This window comes from Adelges cooleyi, unplaced genomic scaffold, assembly GCF_023614345.1.
Source record: "Adelges cooleyi isolate 19-005CV unplaced genomic scaffold, UGA_ACOO_1.1 ACOO_flye_CR_arks_rails_tigmint_CR_PRNA_381, whole genome shotgun sequence".
Taxonomy (NCBI): Eukaryota; Metazoa; Arthropoda; class Insecta; order Hemiptera; family Adelgidae; genus Adelges; species Adelges cooleyi.
In genome coordinates this window covers 1,529,077-1,555,757 of record NW_026096058.1, presented here as the reverse complement: position 1 = coordinate 1,555,757, position 26,681 = coordinate 1,529,077, and the positions used below count along the sequence as shown (strand labels likewise).

At 29.5% G+C, this 26,681-nt stretch overlaps 3 protein-coding genes across 6 annotated transcripts; 2 read left to right on the top strand and 1 right to left on the bottom strand.

The window, feature by feature from the left end:
• Positions 1–3,655: 3,655 nt before the first annotated feature.
• Positions 3,656–14,445, top strand: LOC126841311 (annexin B9-like). Of its 4 annotated transcripts, none has more exons than XR_007686163.1 (10): positions 3,656–3,801; positions 6,570–6,620; positions 6,707–6,883; positions 8,543–8,747; positions 8,839–8,918; positions 10,202–10,274; positions 10,342–10,515; positions 10,738–10,919; positions 11,694–11,815; positions 12,566–12,877. XR_007686163.1 is itself a non-coding variant. In XM_050577707.1 (10 exons), exons 2-9 carry the CDS (start codon positions 6,600–6,602, stop codon positions 11,745–11,747), a joined length of 966 nt encoding a protein of 321 aa, XP_050433664.1. In that variant the 5' UTR covers positions 3,656–3,801; positions 6,570–6,599; the 3' UTR covers positions 11,748–11,769; positions 12,566–12,876. The 4 variants fall into 4 exon arrangements, 3 of the variants coding, with proteins under 3 accessions (XP_050433664.1, XP_050433665.1, XP_050433663.1); XM_050577707.1 differs by having other exon boundaries at positions 11,694–11,769; positions 12,566–12,876; XM_050577708.1 differs by lacking the exons at positions 11,694–11,815; positions 12,566–12,877 and adding an exon at positions 14,059–14,445.
• Positions 14,446–16,549: 2,104 nt separating this feature from the next.
• Positions 16,550–19,449, bottom strand: LOC126841339 (mannose-1-phosphate guanyltransferase beta). Its single transcript, XM_050577755.1, has 4 exons — positions 19,099–19,449; positions 18,802–19,019; positions 17,191–17,731; positions 16,550–17,115 (listed from the first exon to the last, which is right to left on the bottom strand). Exons 2-4 carry the CDS (start codon positions 18,973–18,975, stop codon positions 16,715–16,717), a joined length of 1,116 nt encoding a protein of 371 aa, XP_050433712.1. The 5' UTR covers positions 18,976–19,019; positions 19,099–19,449; the 3' UTR covers positions 16,550–16,714.
• Positions 19,450–22,177: 2,728 nt separating this feature from the next.
• LOC126841372 (inhibitor of growth protein 1-like) lies at positions 22,178–26,175 on the top strand. Its single transcript, XM_050577809.1, has 2 exons — positions 22,178–22,587; positions 25,064–26,175. The coding sequence occupies exon 2, from the start codon at positions 25,084–25,086 to the stop codon at positions 25,936–25,938; it is 855 nt and encodes a 284-aa protein (XP_050433766.1). The 5' UTR covers positions 22,178–22,587; positions 25,064–25,083; the 3' UTR covers positions 25,939–26,175.
• Positions 26,176–26,681: the final 506 nt, after the last annotated feature.

Below are 26,681 nucleotides of genomic sequence, written 5' to 3'. Positions count from 1 at the left end.
TCTTAAAAGCTACAATTTTAAATACCGTTTACTATCATCATACCCAAATAATGATCTATGTGTAGTTTGTGGCGTACGTATTACCGAGTTAGTTGGATTTAAGCTTGTATATATTAAGGCTTTGGATTAAAGGTTCTATTGTGTCTAATTCGTGCTGGTAATGTATAATATTATATATTTGACAAAAATAATTACTTTGTTATGAGGAGACACTAGTGTTTATCTTTTGGGCTTTGTCACGGCGGTCTTGTTTTAATTTTTGAAAGCGAATGCGAGCAAAAATCTCGACCAGCCTAATTGTAAAATTGTATTAATATAAATTTATATTATTAATTTATAAATTTTATATATTAATGAATCACCCTATTCTGGATTCTGATGACTATAAATGGACTTATTGATTCGTATTGGCCCCAAAATAATTTTAAATTTGTCCACCAATTTTTAATGTCACCACTCACCGCCATCTTAAATATGTATTATTAAATCGAGTGGAATATAAAGAAAATAATTTTAATTATTGATAAAACTTTTTTCACTCAAACCAAGTATAGTATGTTTATCATAGTTAAACAATGGGATGTGTACAATTCGTTTTTATTTTAAAAAAAAAACTGTAATTTATACACTTTACAATGTTTGTTGTAAAATATAAAAATAAACGTTGTCGTGATAAAATGTGGTTTTCTCTTGGTTTAGGAGTAAAACGTTTAAAAAAACATTTCCCAAATCGGTGGTAAGTAATATTGTTCTAAAATAAATTAATACAGAATTTAAATATAATACGGCGTTTTGCATAGGCAATTATGGTACGTTTGTGTATTCCGGAATTTTGCTAAAATACATAATTATTATTTTGGTATTTTGCAAAAGCCAAAGCTACCTACAAAACTAACCCCGTAAAGAATTTCTTTTAATTTTAATGGGATATTTTTTAGTCCGTCTTCAGGTAAGGTGTATGATGTAAATCGCGACCGCAGTGACGGTGTTGTTCATTACACGTTTTTTATTTCGATTATTAACCTAGTATTTTCGTTTGTTAAATTAAAATCGTTTCTCACTCTAATATTAAAATATACATTTTTTTTACCCGTATAGATAACCGTCGCGCAGATAAAGAAGTTTCGATTTTGTCAAACGGTTCTTATTATATTATGATTATTAACGCGGATAATAGGGTTTTGGAAATGGGCCTTCGCATAATGTGAATTCTTCGGCCATCAAAAAAAAAAAATCTATGTGAAACAATATCAGCTTTCTGAAAAGGAATAATGATTTTTTTTTGTTGCAATTAACAGAGTTATTAAAATTGAGTTTATAATAATAATTGTTTTTTTTCGTGTTGCCCAAAATTTGAGAATTTCACTGTTATTTTTTTTTTAAGAAAGCTGAGGAAATTTTACATAAAATGTGTATAATTCAAATTGGGATCTCCATAAGAACGCTTAGAAAAAATAAAAGTCTAAACAATTAATTTTGATGAAAAACATTTTAAACGTTATAAAATTACATATTTTGTTATCTATTATTTTTATTTAATAAGAAGTATATTTATTTTATTTGAATTGATTATGTATTTTTTTTTTTGTTGTTAAAAAATATGTTGTTTTATTGTTGGCTAAAAATAATTGCAATAATAACAATTTAACAGTATTAATTTATGCTACTATATAAAGCATTACAACTATTTATAGCGAGGTATATTATAGTAATCTTACAAAAATTTTAAAGTATTTCACGTTTTAGTAATATTATTATCTAACGATTTTTTTTTTGTGGGGAAATATCCATAATAAAAATCAATGCAAAAGTATTAATGTTTAAGTAATTTATATTTTACTGACAAAACAGACCTTTTATAAGACTAACGGAAACTGGAAACTTGGATTTTGAAGATACGGATTTTAACGATGGTAGATTTGATATGACGGAAAAGAAATATGCCGAAGACATAGTGGCCTCTGTCAAAATATCAGGCGCATATGAACCAGGTAACTTATGTATAAAAATATAATTTTTTTTTATTTCATTAATAGTAATCAAATATCGGAACATAAATATTACAATGCGTATATTACGCTTATTATGGAAAATCCAAAATAATAAGGGAAATCTTACTATGACCGTAATAAAGTTAAGTCATCAGGTGTCTAAAAAATGTTTAATATGAAAATTAATTTAATTAATAAACTTCAAACACGGCGGTGAAATAACATTGTTGCTATTGCACTAGATCTATCTCCACTTTAGTTTTCATACATTAGGTTCTTAAACTGTGCTAAAAAAAATGTAATGGTTAAAAAGGGGAATAGTATTTTCTGGGTTCAAGACTGTGTACATAGATATTTAGAACTGTTAAGATTATTTTTACAACATTATTGCACGCTGTATTCAAAATTTGTAAAATTGATAATCATAAAAAGTTGTGGTAATTCGGCCATTGACTAGTCTTTAATAATCATTCCTAGTCCTTTATAATACTGATTGAATTGTAGGTATGTTTTACACCACTAGTGTGAACAACTTAACATTACTCATAATATGTTATTCATTTTGACGGAACACTTAAATAAATAAGTTGCTAAAAAAAAGGTATAGTTTGGCCGTATTAAACTAGGCTCTAGAACCAAAAACCATATTAAAATAGGTCAGTTATAGCGTATACCCAGTTCTGTTAAAAATAACGCCACAGGTAAAACACAAACCCTGTCTTGGCTTTTTAAATTGTAGAAAATGTACCCACATGAAAAATAGTTTGTACTTTTACCAACAAGTTTTAAAGTTGGCGGATGATTCATCGCGAGATAGGTGTAATTAAGTGCACTTTCGATTTTTGTTATTGTTTTTCCTTTTTTTCTATTTGATATTCTGATAGAATTTTGGGTCAGTATTAACACTGGAAAATACTGTAATAAGAAAACATAATTTTATTTTACTAGAAAAAGGCCTTAGCAAGTGTTATTTTATAAGCCAAAGTACAACTGTGATTGAAAAAGTCTTACAAAGTAAAATATTGTGATAAATACTTTTAAGTGTTGTAATATTCTCAAAGTTAATATTGTTTTCTATATGACACTTTAATTTTTTAAGCATGTTAATATGATATTGAATAAAAATGTTACATTTCATACACAGAACAAGGGTTTTTTTATTTTATTAATTAAATATAAACTTTTAATTTGAAAAATGTTTTGACTATAACAAACGTCCAATTTTACAACTTTTGAAAAATTCCTCAGAGTAAATTAAAATTAAAATAATTAAATATTTTATACATTAAATCAACCAATTAAATGGCAAATTATAAAGTCGAAAATATACATAGAAATATAATTTTTTATGGCTCCTGTTTTTCAATAAGCGTCTCAAATTGATTACAATTGATTACCATAATTTGGTGGCGATTAATTTAAATAAAAATGTAGTGTTCGATTATAACTGGGCATATCGGTTTATATTAATTAATATTGGCATATTGGTAATTATTTTTGTGCAGTATCCGCAATTTTGGGCTATCAAAGAGTCAAGGCCAGATATATGATATAGTAGTATTCCACCACTGTACATCGCCCTGCCTATGGTCTGTGTATAATAACCTACTATACGTGTATATGGAACGTCCTAAAATAAGAATCGATAGGGCCGGCGACACAGAGACCAGCTGCTGCCGGTAGTCTGTCCGACACCGTTGCCACCGCATCATATCATCATCATCTTCATCGTCGTTTTAGTAATATAAATATAATATAGTGCAGTACTTGCGTCGGATTAATTTACCAGAAAAATTCCAACAGATTTACAGTAAGTACATTCGGTATATCCTTGTTTTCCCAATTGTAGACACCTGTAGGATTTTCGAAAAGGTTAGATTATTATGCTAATTTCATTCAAATGTGCAGTTCACACGCACCAAAGAAATACTAAACTTAAGATAACTATTCGGTCGTGACTCGATATGATATTTTCACATTTTTAAAAAACAAAATAATAAATACCTACAACATTATAAAATATATATATATATATATTATTTACGGCATACTTTATTAGAATAATTGTTTGTGTGTTTTTCAATAAGTTTAATAGTGTTTGGACTTGTCTATTATTACTTAACTACGGTTAGTTATTGTTTTGTTATTTAAATGAACGTTTAACGGAGTTTAAATAATAAGCACATATAACCCAAACGGCTAGTACAATTTACAAATGACCTTGAAATATGTGCTTTACTGACGTGCGTTTCATTGCTGCACCAACGCCCTATACACTTTTTAATAAGTACACATTTTTTTAAATAGTCCTACAAACTATTTATATAATTATAATAAGTGTATTATCAGATTGTATATACGTCAAAATATAACGCATGAAAAATAATACTATAATGACAAACCGTTCAACGGTATCGGTCAGAATTATTAATTTAAGTGTATTATAGGTAGTGAACGTTGTAGATAATTTTGTTATTTGGTATTTAAGCGTTTTTTTTTTCTGATAAATATAATTGGGTTAGTGGGTTTGGCCGGTGACATTTTGTGTATTGATTAAAAACAAAATTGTACTAATCAATATGTTGTATACAGTTATTATAATAATATAGCTACAAAGGACACCGGACACGCAAAAATATCAAAAATATAGTCCACACGAAGTGGTCAAACATATATCGTGAAGAACTTTGCTCACCCTCTTCAGTTATTGTAATATTTATTTTTAAAAAAATTGTTAGTTTTCAAAAAATGAAAGAATTAATTAATTCTTCGTTAATTCATGTAGGCGCGCCTTTAATGCGATGGGTGCAAGTAAAGTCTGGCTAACTCAATAGGCAAACTTTAGGATGCATTCATTTTTTAGACTAGTCAAGTGTTTTAATTTATCTGAAAAATTGTAGCCGTTTAAAAATGAATAAATCATTTTTTGCTTTCACAAAGAGAGACTAAAAATATACGGTTCAGCGGGGATTTTTTAACAATTAAATAGCTATTGATTTCAATTGAAAAGCGTTTAAATCAAACAATTATTATCAATTACATAATAAAATGGCGGTTTACGGGCCAATTGATTTAACCCTCAATAATGAAATTTTACAATAGGCTTTAAAATAAAGTTGGTTTTGTGGTACTATTGACTAGAAGTTTGATTTTTGTTATCAACATATAATTTATGTTTCTCCAAAGTGATGTAACTAGTTGGTTACACTACGTGGCTTATTATTTACCTATGTAGCTTATATGTGTGAGTCAAAATTGACTTTTTAAATAAAAAAAAATGGTTTACCAACTTCAAAATATATTTTCAATAAAATATATTATGAGCAAACCGTTATAAAAGTTTTAATAAAGACGTTGAAATGCGTTAAAACACAAAAATTGACTTCACTTACTAATACCGACTGGCGTCTTTCAAGGGCGCCAATATAATTCTGTGTTCAGGTAAAATAAAGAAAAATCTCAAGTCATAAACGTGTTACATGTATGATTCAGTATAGCATGTAAGTTGTAACCTTCAAAACGCTAAAGATACAATAATAACAACAGCGAATACTTAACGCTATTCTCAATGTAATATTTTATATTGATGAAGAAGTCTAAATTCATCTAAGGTCACTTATTATTTTTTCTTCGCAGACCGATTCGTCATTATTTTGTGGTAAATGAAATAATGTTAGATTAATAGGTAACAGTTCCGGATTATTGCTGGTACATGTACAACTGACTACAAAAATTCTAATTTATATTTTCTAATAACTCTCATGACATGTACACTTAAGACGGCAGCCCTTTGGTTCAACAATATCCCCTGGACCCATCGACCAAAGATAAAAATGCATGTATTATTTTTTTTTTCAATAAAAATCCTTATGAAATTTGCTGTACAATCCGCAAGTGCTATTTTATAAACATTATCGAGGATATTGTGGATTAAGTTAAAAATAAACGGCTGGATAGTAAGCACTATTTTATCAAAAAAAAAAAAAAAATGTAATATTCAGAACTCATAAACGGCTATTGTTTATAGTATGTCGTTGGTGATTTTTTCATTCAATTATAAGCTGTTATATGACAAGCATGATTGAAAGTCTAGTGTGAAACCGTACATCAAAACGACCTCGACCATATTATGTTATTATATATTCATCGTTTAACTGATGGATGTGCCGTGCACGGTTTGAATTTAAAAAAGCCATCATCATATTATACAATGTATCGGCTGTGATCAATTGAAATCAAACTTAGGGACATATTCCGTCGGTTTCCTGAGACGATAGCAAAAATATGTACCCATACTATTATATTGTACATGTTTTTTATGTGTCACGCGTGTATGCCAGCGCAGGACAGGGCCAATTATTATTAAAGTGTACATATAATAGTGAAATAACATCACGTTGGTTGGTTGGTTGGTGTTTTTTTTTTTGCCATGACTCACATTCAGTTTTTTACACACACTCACACCGGTGAAAGCAAACGGTATAAGCGGCCGCTCTAATACATTCATCCAGTCTGTGCCGGCCGGTCGTTACGATAAGTTCACGTTGGCTTTATATTGCTTTTATTTTTATTTTTCAGACCAAGTAAACCTCTAAACATCAAACAGACATGACGTACTACTCTACCAGGGTGAGAAACGGACATTTTGTTTGAACCTATCTAAAAAAAAAAAACATTTAATATACCTATATACTTATATATATTATGCCCCACAGTGCACGCCCACCGTACGACCGGCATCCGATTTCAACGCTAACGTCGACGCCGAAAACCTGAGGAAAGCAATGAAAGGATTTGGAACCGACGAACAAACCATCATCGATATCCTGGCCCGAAGATCTAACACCCAAAGACAGGAAATCAAGGACGCGTTCAAGACCCTCTACGGAAAGGTACGATACGGATCAAGTTGAAAACGGTGTAAAGATATAAAAAAAAATATATATGTAAATATACATACAATTTTTTTAAAGCAACATTTATCAACATTTAAAACAAAAAAATTGAATAATACTCTGAAAATTGTCGGATTTGGATAATTATTACTTATTGAAGATATTGAAGTTTAAAATTTAGGACGGGAGGTGAAGTGCGCAGATAAAAAGAACTCCACACTCCACCTTTCCCTCCCGTTCTAAATTATAAACTTTAAAAATTAAAAGTAATATTCCAATACTTGGCTATCGACAAGTGGGGGGAATGTTTAGCAAATTATTATTAATTAAAACAATTTATAAAATATCTACGTTACCATTTAAGTTTTAAAAGTTGATTGAAGGGCCCTGAAAAATACTAAAAAAAACATTGAGATTTAAATCCTGTCTAATATTGTAATATAATTTTTATTAGTATCAAAATCAAGACAAGAGCGATAGGGCAATGCGATTCGATTTTATTTCAATACAATATTATAGAATTGAATAGAACATAGTATTTAGGTATTGTTTTAAATTAAAACAAATTGTCTTGACTAAACATTGTTATAGTTGAACTCGTTTATTTCTAAGAGTATAATGTGTTCGTCGGGTAGGTTAGAGTTTATTGTTAATTATTTAATTGCCGAATGAGGTTAATTTTAGTACATTTTTATGACATTTAGTCATTTAATATTTTCTATAATAATATTATTATATTGCACACTTCTAGTTGAAAAAAAGCGAATTGATGTCTGCCATCGAACACCGCTTGCAGTCAATATAGAAACAGTTGGCTTGCTACTATGTCAGATTTAATAAACCCATATTGTACTTTTGACTAAAGCAATCTCTATGCAAACGGCATAGTTATCGATTATAAGGGGATTATGTCAATAGTTACTAGATATGCCTGTACAGTGTACACACTTTATGTACCGTTATCGTTTTTTTTATGTTTATTTATTTGTAAGTATTATTATAATAATCATTTAAATATGTCTTCTATAAATTATTCAAAGGAATAGGTACATTATAATCATTATTATTTATTACATTATATTTTAAGTGTGCAACACTACAAAATAAGCTGTGCTAATAAAAAATGCTATTACAGCACAATGCTTAGAGTTTATTAAAAGGGAGACACGTGCGAAAGCTACACTAAATTGATAAAGTGGTTTTTTAACCTGTTGCTATATTAATTTACTGTAAAAGTAGTGTTGATATTTTACCATTATGAGTATTTATGATGACAAATTACTTTTACGTGCTCGCATAAACATATCACTCTGATCTCGATGGGTTTCTGATTGGAATATTAATTATATTTAATAACAAACAATACCGAATAGTACACACTACACATAAATCTGCGAATATGACAATCAAAAAAAAGGTGATTTAACTGACCAAGAAAAACTCATAAAGATAAAATAAACAACAATGTCAGTGTTAAATTCTCAATTAAAAAATGAGGCGGTGACATCATCGCGAGGGTTTGGAACCGAATAATATATATTTTGTATGGCAATCTCTTCAATATTATTACTATATTATGACTGCGAGAAATAGGTCAAGGCGAAAAATATGCTTCTTCTTAAAACATTATTATTGTTGGATTTCGATTGCCGCCAGGACTTGATTGACAATTTGAAGAGCGAACTCGGTGGGAATTTCGAAAACGCCATTGTGGCTCTGATGACTCCACTTCCGGAATTCTACGCCAAAGAACTTCACGACTCCATTACGGGTTTGGGCACTGACGAAGAAGCTATTGCGGAAATCCTGGGCACGCTCAGCAATTACGGTGTGAGAACCATATCGGCCGTGTACGAAAAATGTAAATATTAAGTTTAATTATCAGACAATGTTTTTTGATAATTATGACTATATTATTCTGACTACGAATTGCCATATTATGTTGATTACAGTGTACGGTAGACCGTTGGAGGACGACTTAAAGGGCGACACTTCGGGATCTTTCCAGAGATTGCTGGTGTCTTTGTGTTGCGTAAGTGTTTCAACACCATAGAGTAAACATATATATATATTTAGAGCTATAACATAATAATAATATACATAAAAATTATAATGTATAATGTCTCGTGATCAGCAACGAAGTAATCAAGAAGGCGAGCGACAGTATGACAACTTTAAACAAAAATAAATATTTCCATATCATCCTTATCAATTTTATATGGATCAATGGATGAATTAAAATTTCATACGACATTGATAATCATAATCAGAGATCCGGCGGGGGGAGTGGAAGATTGGGATACTAACAAATTTAAAATTAGTGCTTTTCAAAATACCTACATTTATTTTTTAGTGAGAGATTTGTAGTGCTAACTTTAGGTTTTAAGGTCCCTCCCCCTTTATGTTCTCCAACGATGATGATAATGTGATAGTATGATAACTGATAAAACGTGTATTAAATGGTTGCAGTAGTGTAACAATGTGCCATTAAGAGAAATGTAATTTGGTTATTCTGGTCACACTGCAGCTCGCCTTTTCGCTTACTTCATAATATTTCTCTTAATTCTACCCTTGACGATTTCGTTAAGCAATATCAAGGCATTTTACACCCGAATTATCTATAAAAATTGTGTCATGATCTACAAGAAGATCAATTAAAAATCCTGGTGCGGTCGCCCCGTCGATCTCCGCACTCTCTTGGCCTGAAAGCGTTTAGAAATAAATTAAAACATATTACTTTCTTTTTATAATAATAAACTATAATGTGATAGATGTAACGCAATAATATTATTCTTGAGCGCCTTATACACAATAGTGCATCGTATAATATAATCCGTGTTATTTCCATTTCCCCCTACAGTGTGTTTGTAGTAACTATTACAATATTATACTTGCACTTAGGTTCTATACTAATTTATAAGTTGTTAGTTGTGAAATTTGCATGACCACATTAAAATCCTACGATTTTTATTTTCCGTGAGTAAACAAATTGCATTGTGTATGTGATCTATGTGATATTACATAATTACCTCGTTCGTTCGATGAAAACGAATACTCTATAAGATATCAGATACTTATTATGAAACATTATTATCATTTTTTTATGGTGATATATTATGTCCAATCACAACTGGATGAAGTACCAATTTTATTTCAAAACGCGCACATTGACTTGGTAGATACTATATAAAATGTATCTGCGTCCTACGATATCGGTATTTTGTTAGCGTTTAAACATAATACCAATATTAAGTTATTTGTAGACACTCTAAGTGTATATTATATTCACATAATATTTCATTCTATTGGATTTAGGCAAACCGCGAGGAAGACGTTGAAGTCGATCGTAGCGCCGCCGTCGCCGACGCCGAGTCTTTGATCGCAGCAGGTATATTTTTAAATAAAAAACATGATAAATGTTTACTGTTTACCTCACTCGGTATGTTGACACTTAGGCGAATCTCAATGGGGCACCGACGAATCTGCTTTCAACGCCATTTTGGTTAGCCGGTCCTATCCTCAGCTAAGGGCCATCTTCGAAGAATACGAGAATTTGACCGGCAAGGACATTGTGGAAACCATCAAAGGCGAGACGTCCGGCGCTTTGGAACACGGTTTCTTGACAATCGGTAAGAAAACCCAAAGCAATATCCACGCAAAAAACACATTGAATCATGGATATGTTTTTGGTCAGTACCCTGGTGTACCCAAATTGTCATAAATTGACAGAACCCATCAGTTATCGCAGAGCCTGGTAAAACATATCCATGTTTTTTAAAAACACACGAGTTTCCACATATTATTGTGTCAATACTAACTTGCGGGAAACCGAATTTAAAAAAAAAAAATAGTGAAAAGCGCCAAGAAAAAGAGCGACTACTATGCGGAACGCTTGGAAAGTTCCATGGCCGGTATGGGAACCAACGATGGTCAGCTGATTAGAATCATCGTGGGAAGATCCGAAATTGATTTGGGAGATATCAAACAGGCCTACGAGAAAATTTATGGCACCCCGTTGGCCGACAGAATTGCTGTAAGTTGATAGGTACATAATGATGTATTTGGTGCTTGGTAAATGATAAGTAATCGTTAACAATGTACGTTATTTTATTTATTTCGCTGTCTCGAACAATCTGGTGAATGTCGTCAAAAGTCAAGTCACATAACCTCATCAAGTATACAATAGTTTTAAACGTGCCTGAGGACGTTACACCCACCATTGTCTAGCGTAAAACCCTGACTGCGCAGAATGAGTTTTATTCGAAGGTCTTAGAGTAAAAATAAACAGAGCTGTAACATCATAATAGTAATCAAAAAGTCGATCGACATTGTGACCACTTTAAATAAATATAAACACTTTCTTTTAAAAGTTGTTAAACACAATACAGTATAATCCTTATCAACAGCTGTACACGTTAAATAGATAAATTCGAATTTTACATGATAATGTGATAATATTTATAACTGATAAGTCATACCTATGTTTAGTACCACATGATTGCTTTTGTCGTTGTGGTCACACTGCAGCTCGCCTTTCTGCTTACTTCGTAATTATATTTTACTTATTGCGACCTAACCTTGTCTTGGAGCAAAAACACCTTTGGTAAAAAATGAAAGAATCAACGTTTTTTAAATTACAGTTTAAAAAATTCTATTATTATTTTCATATTGTTAGACGACATTTACCAAATTGACGACTATCGATTTACCACCATCGACAAACTCCAGTGTTCAGATACCTTATATAATAAAATAACCTTACGGGTAAATTCAATAAAGCCATTCCTTAAATGTAATTTTGTTTTAGGGAGATACCTCTGGGGATTACAAGCGCCTGATATTAGCACTTGTAGGCCAATAATGCTTTGCAATATGCATGCGAGGTTGGTTGTTCTTATTTTACCTGTACCGCCATATTTGCCACTTCATGTAAATAACCTTTTATTTTATTTTATCATATATTCATTTTATTTTTAAGTTATTAAATATTGTAAACTCGCAATAGTTTATATTAATATATCGGTGAGTGAACATACATTTCATTTAAATTTGAATGCATGATTATTTTGTACTTACAAAACTAAGGTCTAAGATCAAGACTATATTGATGTAATACAGAACAAACTTAAAATTCAATCTGCTATTTTGTGATCAAATAAAAATAATATTTCAATTATAATACCTCGTTTTAATATTATATTACATAACTATAATATTATGCTACATAGTATATAATGAAAACAAGACCTCCATTATATATTATACAAATATCAGCTCGTTCCTTTTTAAATCTTAAATATGCTAAATAAAATTTGCATTCTGGTAGGTATTATAATAAAATTAAATACATTAAATAAGCGCCTAAATAATTATTTTACTATTTTATTTAATATAAAAATTAGTTATTTTAGTTTTTAAAACTAATTTTTCATAGACACGTTTTATTTATGTATGTTATATTAAAATGTAGCAAAGATGATTGTATAAATTGATGATAAGTAACTTCTATAAGTTTAACCTATCCTTAATATTTCAATAAATACCAACGCAAGACTACATCTAGTGGTTAACAATGAGAATTGTACTTATTTCTTATTGCCAACTAATTCTCATAACTAACCTTGGGGTCAAACAAATTCAAATTGGGTGTAATTATTATTATTATTTTTTTGTTCCCAGAGCGAATGTAGTTCGGACTTCAAAAAAGTACTCATCACACTCGTGACACAATAAATCGTTCATTTTTTAATTTACATAATATTTTGTTTATAATTATATTATAAACTGCACTATTAGTTGTTTGGTTGTTTTTAATATGTAATATTTTACATCTACACGTTTAATTAATATTACACATTGATACGGCTACATCAAAGTTTACTAGTTTATATTTTGATCAAGATATATTATTATAAAATTATATTATGTTTTGTTAATTTTTTTACATTTTTCACAAATGTTAAGTTTAAATATTTTTGCCAACATTTTTTTTTTTTTTTTCGTTTGTGGTTAATTAATAAAATATTTTAAACCAAACTAAAAACACGTGTTTAATTTTCAAGTCTATACCTACTTTTACTTTTTTACCTAAGTAGGTACCATATATTATATTATATTAATTGTTGACCCGTGAATACCGAGATGTTCAATTAATTAGTTGTCTTACACCTTAAAGATCTCCTCAAGCAAAAAAACTGCTTTTTTTATGTTTAATATGATTAATATATATATATATATTGTTGTTTCACTTTAATCTGCACTGCTACTTATATAGCATATAAGCCATCACCACATTTGCTTCACAAAGCAGCACTGCATTGATAATAGCTAAAATCTTGAAACTATAATGTTTGCAATTAATTGCATGCTGATATGCACATACTTAGTTCTTATTAACATTACTATACTATACTGTTAGTAGCAATATTTATGAATGCATTCTATTAAAATTTGAATATTTTTTTAAATTAAATATTAACTTATTTCATAGGATGATTTCTTAATTGTGAATTCTATTGCATATTATAATTTTTCTCACAGACTGTAAATCTTCCTGTACCTTTAATGTATATTTATTTTATTAACCATGACCTACTCAAGGTCGAGTGAGTACTTGGATGTATGTTTTTTTTTTAATAGATGACTCAGAAATCCGGTTTTATATTACTGCTAAACGAAATGAGCCATATTTTTTGTCACGTCTTTTATTTATCAACCTTGGTTTATGTATGGCATAATCACTATTTATTTTTAAGATGGTGCAACAGTAAACACATTGTAAGACATTGAATGTATTTTACACGATAATATATTCGGGTAAATTGCAACAATTTAAAACAACACAGCGTTCTATAATAGAAGGCTTAAAAATGAAAAAAAAAATAGATTTGGCCGTATAGGTACTTTGTTTGTTATAAAATCAGAAAAAAACTAAGTGAAAATTTAAGATTGGGAATTTATTTTATATATATATATATACTGGTTATTTTTGCAAACACAAGTAAGTGGATCCGACGTTAGTTATTACTTTTAAGAATATCTTATTTGCCATAGGTTTCAAACGGATAAAATTAATGATGAGTTGACTGTATCTATGTTATGTAGGCACTATATTATCTAGAAATAATACAATTGTTGATGTTATTTATCTTTATGTATAATTTGTTTTTCAGAGTGATTGCGATTCGGAGTGTAAATCTCTTTTAAAGACTGTTGTCGACCAATAATTCATTGTTTTGTAACACAATATTATACCTTTTTTTTTTGTACTGTTATTAATTTAACTTGCTAGTATAAAACATGTAGGTACACAACGTGTATAGTTCAAAGCAGGTATCCCTTGTTTTACAAAATATACTAAGATGTGTCTATTCAAGTTAATATTATGTAGCTATATCGATTATTATATCCTAATAATTTATTTATTACATTTTACATTTCACTCGGCCACTTGAACTATGACTATTGCTATTATTTAAGTGCCGTTTATGCATATTATGATTTTATACTACACTAAAACTCAATGTACAAGGATACTTATGGCATTTAAATAAATTACAATGTATACTACTTAATGGCTAAAGTAAATTTAACTTATAGTCTTATTTTTTTTAATTTTAATATTCCATGCGTTTTAAAAATATATATTACATTATTTATACCGTATATTTACAATAATATGTTATCCTAAATATTTTTTAAGACAACGCGTTTAAATATATTTCATTGTGAAGTCTTCTAAAAATCTAAATATTCCTTTTATTTCCTCGTCGTTTTTCGCTAAATATTAAATTGTTTATTTAGTATTGTCATAACCAATATGTTTGTTATTGACTTTTTAACATTACACCAATTGACCAATGTACCTATATTATTTTATTATGTAGGTAGTAGGTACTCACTATTTGAATATTGTAGCACGTTTTCCAATCATAAATTCATAATTTATCCAATATATAATTGTTCAACTCTATAACATTTTTTAATGGTGAAAGTAATACAATTAATAATAATCTACCGTATAAATAAAAATTGTGTTAATAGCTGATATACTAAACATATGTCAACACTGTGGTAAAGTAAAATACTAAACTGTTAAATAACGATTTGTAAAGTGATTCTCGCAATTAAAAATTGACTACAAATTCACTTACAGGATTAACAGATAAAGTCTTTTAAAATTTACAAATAATCTGATAAAAAAAAAAAAAAATTACTACTTTGATAGGCTTGTATCAATATTTTTTTCGAAATTTAGGTATTAGAATCGTTTTTGAAAATTGCACGACCTATAGATACACAAAATCTATAATACAAACCTAAAAAATAGTTTTAATGTAGTAATAGTTTAATTTATATAATTTTTTTTCTACGAGTACACGCCATTTTATTGGTATTTTAGATCTAAAAGACTGTCAAAATTAACCCGCATTACTTATACGATCTAATATAAAATATACCACTACAATCTACATACTACTATATACTACTACTACACTGCCTACATTTTTTGAGTTTTATATAATAATTTTGTATTCTAGAAAAAACTTAAGCAACAATTGTGGTTATATATTATAAAATAATTAAACATATAAATAAACCCTTAACCACAAAAATAATTCTCTATAGCGTAAACGTAATTTGGCAAAAAGCCGTTTGAGCTCGGTCTGTTTAATGCGCCGACGATGGTAATTTTGCTGCCAAAATACGTATACACTATAAAGAATCATTTCTGTGGTTAAAGGTTTATTTAAATGTTTATTTTATAACTTTGTATTGTTTATGGTGACCTGATAAAGTTTCTTTGGATGTGAGCCCAATTTTCAGGATAAACAACATTTTTTTGAATGATTTATAGTTTTATGATCATACATCCTACATTTTTTTAACTAGAATACGTTCGGTTTTCAAGTCGTCCAATATTATTGTAGAACCAGATATTTCTTTTTCAATTATTGGAATTTCTTTCTGTATAATTGCATACAACTCAACTGCCAATGTTATTACACAACGAAACTTCAGGTACATACTAACAATATCAATGTATGTGACCCAAAGGAAATCAACCTTCATTATACAGTGATGTCAATTTATAGAGAATGAATAAGAATAAATACAGAAAAGGTAAAAGAACTTGAGTTGCAATAAGTTATAAAAAAAAAAGATCTTGCAGGTCATGTAGTAAAATAAAATAATTATTAATCGTAAAACAATATAAAATAATAAATTATATTCTGTGACAATAACTTTTAAAAAATAATATATTTTATCATTTAGAAGATTTCATTACAAATTTGATTTCCAAATAGTTTTTTATTCATTTGATTTATAAGAATATAATATTTATATTTATATTTTGTACTAACATGGCAATCATAACCATCGGCCTACATTATATTATAATAAATATTGAACAGTATAAAATTACAAAATATATATATATTGTGCTAACAAGAAATTTAATGAAATCTGTGAATTCTTAATATCAATACAATATATATTTTATATATTATATTGTTTGAGTATTAAATTCACAACAGTTCAATATCGTTTGTGCAAATTGACATAAAGTATAAATATTTATAAATTTGTTTGTAAATTAACAAAAATTAAAAATTATAAGAAACTTAACATTTTAAATAAGAATTTATAAATATTTTTTATACCTAATTGTTCATATTTTTAAAATGCAATAATTTATTTAATCTGAAATATAATATATTTATAAATATATATAAATATATATTTTTTAATCCCATTTATATACAATTATAATATTAAAAAAAAAAAAAATTAGAACATTGCATTCACAAAAAAAAAAATGTATGATCACATAATTATCTGAGGATCGGGCACTGAAGTGCTAATTGATTTGTGTGGCAATACTTGACCACCGTTAATGTATAGTTCATCCTTTACTATGACGTCTTCACCAAGCACAGTCGTGTTTTCCATACGTACCCAACAACCCACAACTGATCTCCAGCCTATTATACACGAATCTAACCACGTATGAGATTTTACCGTAGCTCCAGCTAATATTGTACATCTCCTTAAGCAAGCGCCATCTTCGACGGTTACATTCGGACCAATAGTTACGTTTGGACCGATTTTACAACCCTCTCCTATGTGTGCTGTGGGGTCGACTAACACGTTGCCCACGACACCTTCGCCTGCGTACAAAAGCGATGGTTTCCGCGTTTTCAAAGACGTTAAATACAAACACATTCCTAAAAAATACAACAATTTTAATGTTGTTTCACGAGTAAGATTATTTTTTTATTAAAACACAAAGACATACTAACCAGTTAAAAAATCTTTAGGTTGTCCAACGTCCATCCAAAAGCCTTTTAAGTTAAAAGCATAAAGTTCACCGTCTTGAGCCATGAATGGAAACACTTCTTTTTCTATACTGGTTGGCTCTAACTTAATTCGGTTCAGAACGGAAGGGTTCAATATGTAAATACCTGCGTTGATTTTATTTGATACAAACTCTTGTGGTTTTTCTATAAAACTATCGATACGTCCTGTCTCTTCGTTGTAAATTACCACTCCATATTTCGATGGTTCTTCAACTTTAGTCACAACAATTGTACCTTCACGACCATGCGACTTGTGAAAAGAAATTAAGTCTTTGAACGGAAATTCACATATAATATCAGAATTAAGAACGAAAAAAGGTTGGTCTTGTTCGTTGACTAGCAGTTTTTTAGCCAAAGCCAGCGGTCCAGCAGTACCGAGTGGTTCAGATTCATGTGAAAATTCTAAATGGACTCCTAATTTTTTAGCTTCATCGCTCATCTCTTTTTCCATTTGTTCAGCACGGTACGACACAGCTAAGATTACCTAGAAACATTAATAGACAACCATTTTGAACATTTTGCAATAATTGATTTTACTAAAATTAAAATTTCAAAAATAAATTTGTTCCAGTTAAAGTAGTTTCATAAAAATAAAATAATTTTTTTATGATAATAATTGTTTTAATTGTTCAAATTTACACATAATTTTTGTATCATGCGGAACTGAAAAGGTATTGTTTTAGCAATAATGTTTTTTTTTGTAACGGATTCACGATATCTTCTAAGCCGCAGAACCGATTTCTTCATTTAGAAACTTTATAGATCAAAAATTGTACCTAAAAGGTTCTCAATAAAGCCAAAAACTAAAAAAGTTTACCCCTTCCCATTAAAAATAATAAATAACACAAACAATTATATTTATTTCTACTTTAATTAAAAGTTATCAAATTTGTTCCAATTTGTAAAGAATTTTCTCTATACTCTGGTAAATTTGTAGGTTGCTATGTATAAACGAATCAACAGCAAAATACTCTGTATTAAATTGTTATTTACGATGTACAGATAACAGCAACAAATCGACGTGTCATACAAAAAGTAGCACCGTTCATGACGTCTTACAAAGACTAGCACCGTTTGTGCTATTGGTGCCAACAGTACTAGTTTTCGCAAGAACATGAATGGTGCTACTTTTCGTACGACGCGTCGAAATAATCATAGACAATCAACCCTAATGGTAACCACCCTTATACTGAAATTAAATGTTAAATACATTATTGTAATATTACAATATTTTATCAATATTTGTTACTTCTACCATCTTGAGATTCACATCGAAGCGTTTATTTGAAAGTTATTCTATCACATTCAGTTATAATAATTCCTGTAAACCTGTAACCTTTCCCGAGCTCAATATGCTTCGTCCCCACTATGCCTCAAACTCACTGTACTGGTTTTTAAATTTATTATACAATTATGTTATGTATACAATTTTATACCTATGTATAGGCAATGTACGTATGTACATTTCAATTACTTTTTGAAAAACTCCATTACCAATACAGATTATTAACTACTATTCTACGCTGTTCAACAATAGTCGTTAAATAATATTACCTCTCGTACGCCGACCGTGACCAGGGCTTCGATTTGATGCAGTATCATTGGTTTGTTCGCAAACTCCACCAACGGCTTAGGGCGACTTAACGTTAACGGTCGTAAACGAGTACCGTATCCTCCGACCAATATCAAAGCCTTTGTCCCGGCCATTTTATTATCCACGCCACACATTTGAACTGATTTGTCAAACTTTACATTCCCGAAATAACATGCAACTAAAATGACAGATCAATCGTTTTACAATGCACCAGAATCATTTTATTATTATTATTATTACTGTTATCATTTACTTACTTATAAACGGATAAATACTTATTTGATTGGATCTTGTAAGTAGTTCATCTTTTGTAACGAGGATGGTACATTCGATTTATCATGAACATCAGGTGCCACGTAAGACTAATAGAGCACACTCAACACCTTTATTCAGCATTTCGAGTGTTACGAGCGTTTTATCAGCAGTGGGTCGTGTATGGCTCGACAAAAACAAAACACGACGTGTAACGGAATAAAAACTATAAACGGTGCCGCTTTGGGTCAGTCCGAGAATAATAATTAATCAAAAACAATATTGTAATCTATAACATTTTGATTTTGGTAATAATTAATACGATATCGTGTACTGTGTGGTGTTGTTAACATAAGGAAAAAATATAAACACTGTTATCTCATCGTAGCGCGGTAGTTATCAGTTATCAGTACTTGATGATAGCCGTGGTTGACAGTAGCTGATAGGTACTATGTAGCATGACAAAATCGGTCTATTTTGTCATGGCTCCTAGTTGTTGTTAATACGGAGCACGATTTAAGTTAAATATTATTTGATTTGATTATCTTGAGTCGTGGTTGTCGTATACGGTATTTCCCAATACGCACAATAAAACTCCTACGTCAAGTATCGGTTCACCCTAACCAGCGGACCCGCCGTTTAGGTTAATATAAAAATTAATATGTATAATATCTATGACCAGTATCTCTTAAAACCTTCGTGACTATATTACAGCCACCGGGCTAACCCACACTAGAACGATAATTAGCCAGAATCTCCTAATGTGATTGTTAGTCAATATTAGGGACTATTTCTAATAATAATTAAAGTTGGAATAGTGGCCATATCTGTAAATGATCGTTTATAGTTGTCCCAGAGGCTCAGTTTAGAAATGAACCGAAAAGACGTTTAATTAATAAGGTAAAGTCTTTTTTACCTTATTTAAGAGTTAAGTCTTTAAAAACGATTGTAATGTACACACAAATTACACAAGTCACAACGATGACAAGGAAGGATATACGCCTTGTGTATTAGTGTAGTTTCAACTTTAACATTACTAGGGTTAAATATCCATTGCAAACGACCGCAGCTATTCTAGTCCAATTTATTTTCCACGTATAATTTAATAACAATTTAGAACTCATTCTATTAAAGGTTTTAAATCGCCGTCTCTATTTTGTCTGATGTCGTCTACCTTACAGTTATTGCTACATTAAATATTGCCTACGAAAAACTCCTTTCAAGCCGCTAGTTTTAAGTCCCCTTTAAAAAGAAAAGAACGTTTTTTTTATTAAGTTAATTCTTTGGATCAAGTAGATTTTATTAACTATGGAAATTCCTAATAGGAATAACTAATTTTAAGTAAATTCGTGTTAAGCTATTTTTTTAAAATAATTATCCATTTATGGAAAACATTTAATTTTAGAATTGTATCTTTAAGTTTGCGAATAAAAGTAATTTTTTCTAAAGAATATTCCATATTCTTTGGACAAAGTACTATCGGTCATCAACGTTGACAAACTAAAAAAATATCATGAACACTTTCTTCTAGAAAAAAAATGAGAAATAAAGAAAACGTTTCTACATTTTTTCTTTATTTTTCGTTTTCAAGTTTTAGGCCTTTAGATCGGAAAATTAGACTGAAGGTAGATCTAATGTGAGGCTATAACGTACACAATTCACTCAAAAATCTGTAGTTAAACTTTTATTTTTTATTGGGAAAAGGAAAAAAATGGGTAAATTACACTTTGGCTGCATTACATTTCTGGGTTACTACGTGTGAGCGAATCAACAGTCAACGGGTTTGTAAAAAATATTTTCATTATATTGTTGTGTATGGATAGGTAACAAGTAACAACGGCTACAAATTGTTATAGATTTGCATTAGATTCATTAGATTATCATCAGATTTGTCACCATACTAGATCTTTTATTTTTAAAAGTTTTAAGGGACCTTCTATAGAAATTTAAGTACATTTAAATAACAGTTCTTACTGAAATTTTTTTTTTAAGAACTTTAAAAATAACAGTTAAAATATAACTCTTTGAAAAATTACACGTACAACTTAAATCTGTACATTTTCAGCAAATATATTATGTGAAAATGTTTAAATACTGCAACCAGCAAGCAATTAACTATTATTACAACCAATTATAATTGGCTTGATATTTTTGATACCTAATAGCTTTTTTTTAAGCTTATAAAAAAAAAATTACAGTCCTAAGAACCATGGTTACTTTCAGTGTGTCTATTAATAAGGATGCGTGTTCTACTAAAAACAGCTGATGTTAGCGGGCAAAGCTTTCAGATTTGTGTTAACCATAGAGTAACGAGAAAGATAACATACAATACCTAAGGGCTAGGATAGAGAATATTATATTTATCTCTATCTCGGTGCCGTAGAGATTGATATAAATCCATCTTGATTAAAATTACCTCAATGTGTGATCCACAGATTAGATTAAATCAGAGAAGACACTTAAGATAATTAAACATTTTGTGGAATCCGCAGACTCGCCGACCTCGTTTATCCTAAAATGATATCTATACAAAACTAATGTATAGAAATAACCAGTATAGGTAGCTATGAAAACAAGTGTTGTTAATTTTGTCAGCGTTCGTCGCGCCCTGTGTGAGAGCCTGGATTAAAATATTATATCCTCAAGATAATCGTCATTTAAACGTATTGCTTACACGGCTGAAAATAACACAGGCTTGGCAATTCGAGAAAAAAATGTATTTTCTTGTTTGATTGTCATGTCCCCCGTGTACCGACCCCTATGGGGTTTCACTTGGGGTGCGGCGACCGGAGAGCGATTTATGTTGTATTGAGCGTTGTTAGTTAAAAGTACACCGCTAGATAGCAGTGCCCCCCACCCGACCCGGCCCGTAAGAGTTTATTGGCTTTTTAATATTGGCATAACATGCCGTGTCGCTTTTACCCGTTTGCAAACTACAAAGCGCCCTTTACCGCGCAACCGCCACAATATTATGCTAACGGATCAATATTTTTACAGTGCCGGCAACTGCGTTATTAGTACAATAGCGCCGGTAAAGCACATAATATAGGTGTCACCGCCGTCTTGTTTTTGGATCAATAAATGGTTTTATTTTCGTATAATAATAATATACCTATACAAAATAATTCATTGTCGTTGTAGTCGAACAATAAACACAGACGGTACACGGTGCAGATTACGAATTGCTTTTGTCGTGTTCGGTGTTATTTTTAATATTTTAACAGTTTAACGGTAATACGTTCTGTTTTTAAACGTATGTTCAGTGACCCGATCGCTTAATTGACCACATAATACTTGAATGATTTATCGAAATTGTTTAAACGTTAATTCGTATGAATCTGCATAGCATTATCATTGCCGGTCACTAGTGTTATTGTATCCCTTTAGGGGTAAAATAATAATTAATTTTACCCTAACATTAACTTCGCGTGATTTAATCGAGTTCAGTAATAATAGAAGAGTCGTCGAACTTTGTGGATCTAAATGAATAACAGGTATTTAAATTTTATAATTTAATATTTAAGCTATTATCTGCCTACTTACATAATATTATGCTAATAACTATTTACTATTACCTAAATAATTATCTAACAATTCGTGTGTAGATTAGATATTTGACTATCGAAATACCATATTATGTGCATGCCAAGTTCGCCATGAATGAGAGTAGTATAAGGTTAGAACCTTGGACGATATTTACTTTATCCTCTGGGACATGTAGTCGTGAGGGCTATATAGTACAAGAGGCTCATAGATGCTTGAGTCTGTCACTAGACGTCCTCCAGCAGCAGGTGTTAATTTAAATTATTAAAAGTTCCCTTAGACATGCATTTGTTACCTTGACATTCGAGTAGCTAGTCGGAGCAAATATTTTGAATAATAAATAAAACACCAACAACAATTACTTAAGAACAAATGAATTATCTTATACTTATTCTACTTCTGTGTGGTTTAAGCTTAATAGAATCGTCATATTACGCATAACTATTTTCGAACAAGTGCATAGATTAACTGATTAAAGGAAAGTACGCAAAACGAATTACAATATGTAATAAATCTTAGCTCTATTTTGTCTAAAAACAATTTTATTTGTTACTGTTAAATTTAACTAAAAACCTGAAACACCATATGTTTGCCAAATTGGACCAAGTTTTTTGTATACCAATAAACGAAAGAATAAATAGGGCGTACCTAAGTGACAATTTATACATTTTACAGGGAAGCCAAAAAACATGTTTTAGTTATGATATTGAACCCGTTACAAGTAATTTATCAAATTCTAACCATCTTTGTAAATATTCATTTTTTTAGTAAAAATTGGTATTTAAAAATAAAAATGTTGCTTAGTTTTTCTGTAAAGTGTATTTTTGGCATTTACCATTTATTGTTATTCACTTGTGCAGTATATTGGTAGTTACACCATTACCTATGTTATCAAATAGTAGCAGAAGGTTAGGTTATTTTTTTTAGAGGAGGAGTTTTATGTGGATTTTAATTTTTGGGATCTTACTCCAGTTACTTAGTGCTTAAGGTTTAATTAAGCACCTATTAATTAATTTTTAAAATAGTGCATTCGCCATAAATATCAAAATTACCCGGAAAAATTAATACTTTACTAATCTTTAAATGAAGTTAAAACAAATTTTTTTTAACTTGATGTTTTTCAAAATCAAACAATCTTTAACACATTAAAGAAAACATATTTAACACATTTCTTTCAACTAGGTTATTTTTTCCTGAACTCAGTCAAAAAAAAAATTTGGATTTAACTTTTTTTTTTTTATACCAAATGCTGCCTAATTCCAGTAAACATTATAGCAATAATAAATGTATCGATAATACTGTACATCCAAAATATTGGAGGAAGAACCAATATATTTTTTCATGTTTTTTGGGTGAATCCAAATCAGGCCTAAACAATTTTCTTGTATGCCTAGTTCTTACTGTCTGGTTATTTTTTTAATCACATTAAAGTTGTAGATAACATTGAAAGTGATTTCAAAATCAAGTTAACGTGCTAGAGTAATATTCTGAAGCCAAATTAGAAGTAATTTTGTGTTTATTTAAAAAATAAAAGGTCAAGTTTTTGTTGAACACGGTAAATTTGGGTGATAACTATGATGTAGAATGGTGTCGCTATGCTCTTTTCGTTAAATCACTACACATGATATTCTATAAATGGAGCATTAATAACATACTTGTATTAGTTTCAATACAAGAGTTTATGCAATATTGGTATTACTTTTTGTTTGTCTGGACCAATGATAACTTTGTAATCCTGTACATATCATGTAACAAATTTTATCAAAATTTCTTATTTTTTTCATTTTAATATTGTTAATATAAAATGTAAACTATTTCTTATATATATATATACAGTTTTTATTGCAATTTGACGATAGTACTTTTTTTTTTTAACCATACCTAGTATTTAAATGTTTTACTTGCGGTTTTGAAGTCCCCTTCATTAGCGTACTGTGCTGTAGCGTGTAGTTCTCCAATTAAGATTGTCTAATCCTAACTAAAATTTTTTGTTTTTTTAACATTCAGATACAATTTTTGTTCTCAAGTAAATCAGATCCAGTTTTAAATCTTGCATAGAAAAATAGAAATTTTTGTTTTGTGATTTTTTGTAACTAGAGAATATCTGACAGTCCCACCAGGCGTATTCAGATGTGGTCTGTTTTGTACAAAAGAATAACGGGTAACTGTGTTAATGCCGCCATTGTGAGTGTTTGAATGTTAAATAATGTCCAGGTTTGCATGTAATAACAGTCCTTGAGCAGTATATAGATTTTCCAATTTTTAATTTAAAAGATCACCATTTAGTTATAATACTTTATTGTAAGATGTTAAAAAAATCACTACTTCTAATCCTTACAATATTGAAGTATAATATTGGTTTGTAAGTGGTTACAATATTCCTTTTAGTTATGTTTCTCGTATTAAATTTACATATATTTTTTCTAGGAACATAAAAGTAAATTATCATGACTGACAAACTACAATCTGCAGTTGATCGCTATTTGATTAACTATACAAGCATACTGAACAATTTTCCACTGGAAGGACAGAAGTATGTCAGTCGCTATTACGATATAGATTTGGGTCACCAACACATTTTAAATAAGCTAGCAGTTATATGCAATGAAGGTAGTCAGCAGCAGTTTGATGATGGAAATGTGAGACATTTGTTGATGAACTTATTGGAACTAGGTGATCGAAAAGTTGAGATTTCTGATCAACTACTGTGTAAAGTAAATGATTTAAAATTTGAATTAGACATGAATCTAAAAGATATTACAGAAATGTCACAAGAGAACTATTGTAAACCTCCTAAAAAGCTTAAAAGGATGTTGAAGTGGGTGCATAGTAGTAAAGAAATTGAAGATATACTAAATGAAGAATTTTCAAAAGAACATTTACAAAACAAAATAAGTAATCCGATTTCTGAAACTGTTATGAGTTTAAATCAAAACTTTCAAAATAACAAAACAACAATGATTTCACCTAACTTGACCCGAGAAACTGTTATAAAAGAGACTAAAGCTCATTATTTAAAGGTTCAAAGTGAAATGTCAACAAGTGCTACCGATAGTGACGCCGAAATACAACCTATATATTGTATATGTGAATATCCTTCTTATGGATTTATGGTTTGCTGTGATAATGATCTTTGTCCAATTCAGTGGTTTCATTTTGACTGTGTTTCTCTTATTAAAGAACCAAAAGGTAAATGGTATTGCCCAAAATGCAGAGGAGCTAATTCTAAAATAATGAAGCCTAGAAAAGTGTTTTTAAAAGAACTCGAAGAGTACAATAAACGTAAAGAAGATGATTGGTAAGTAAAATACTATAAAATGAATAAAGATTTAAGTTAAATCCATTTTTTTAAGTTTTTTTTTAAATGATGACTTTTAGAGTGCAATAATGTATATAGTAATAAACGTCCTGGTTGTATTTATTTAGATTATAAAAGTTATTTAGGTATTATTACAGTGTTTGTTTTAATATCACGCTTAGTACTTAAAAGCTTTTTTTTCATTAGTTTTTATTTTTCCTTATAGTTATACTGACTTGTTTTAGCTGTTGTTATTTAATAGTAAGTAATAATAATTGTTATTTATTTATATAATTTACTGCTAGAGATAATTTAAATAAAAAGTTTAAAACTAAATGTTCGATTAAATACTTAGAACTATTTAACAAATAATTTGTATTATATTTAAAATTGATCCATTTATAAATATATATTTTATTCTTGTTGTTAACCATCTAAATTTTGTACTCATTTTTCAGTATTATTGGAACTCTTGAAAAAAAAAAATTAAAGATTTATTCATAAAATTCCATTATCTTATTAAATAATAACGTAACTCTGAAATATGATAGCTGCTTTATGTGTTTTAGTACAGCGCTTAAGCAAATAAGATAATTAATAGTACCTACTACGCGTAAAGACTATTTTGCCACTATTTAAAAATATATATCATTTATTGATAAGAAATAGGATCTTTTTCCAAAAGTATACTAAAAACAATGTAATTATAATATTACACAATTTTGGTACATACATTTATTAACATTT

Excerpts from the sequence above, each read along its gene's own strand:
- LOC126841339 (XM_050577755.1), bottom strand. The coding sequence starts at position 18,975 with ATGTGTGGCGTGGATAATAAAATGGCCGGGACAAAGGCTTTGATATTG. Across the intron at positions 17,732-18,801 it reads TCACGGTCGGCGTACGAGAG|GTAATCTTAGCTGTGTCGTA; the intron begins GTAATATTATTT and ends TAATGTTTCTAG. Across the intron at positions 17,116-17,190 it reads ACCTAAAGATTTTTTAACTG|GAATGTGTTTGTATTTAACG; the intron begins GTTAGTATGTCT and ends TGTATTTTTTAG.
- LOC126841311 (XM_050577708.1), top strand. The coding sequence starts at position 6,600 with ATGACGTACTACTCTACCAGG. Across the intron at positions 6,621-6,706 it reads TGACGTACTACTCTACCAGG|TGCACGCCCACCGTACGACC; the intron begins GTGAGAAACGGA and ends TATGCCCCACAG. Across the intron at positions 10,920-14,058 it reads CGTTGGCCGACAGAATTGCT|AGTGATTGCGATTCGGAGTG; the intron begins GTAAGTTGATAG and ends TTTGTTTTTCAG.
- LOC126841372 (XM_050577809.1), top strand. The coding sequence starts at position 25,084 with ATGACTGACAAACTACAATCTGCAGTTGATCGCTATTTGATTAACTAT.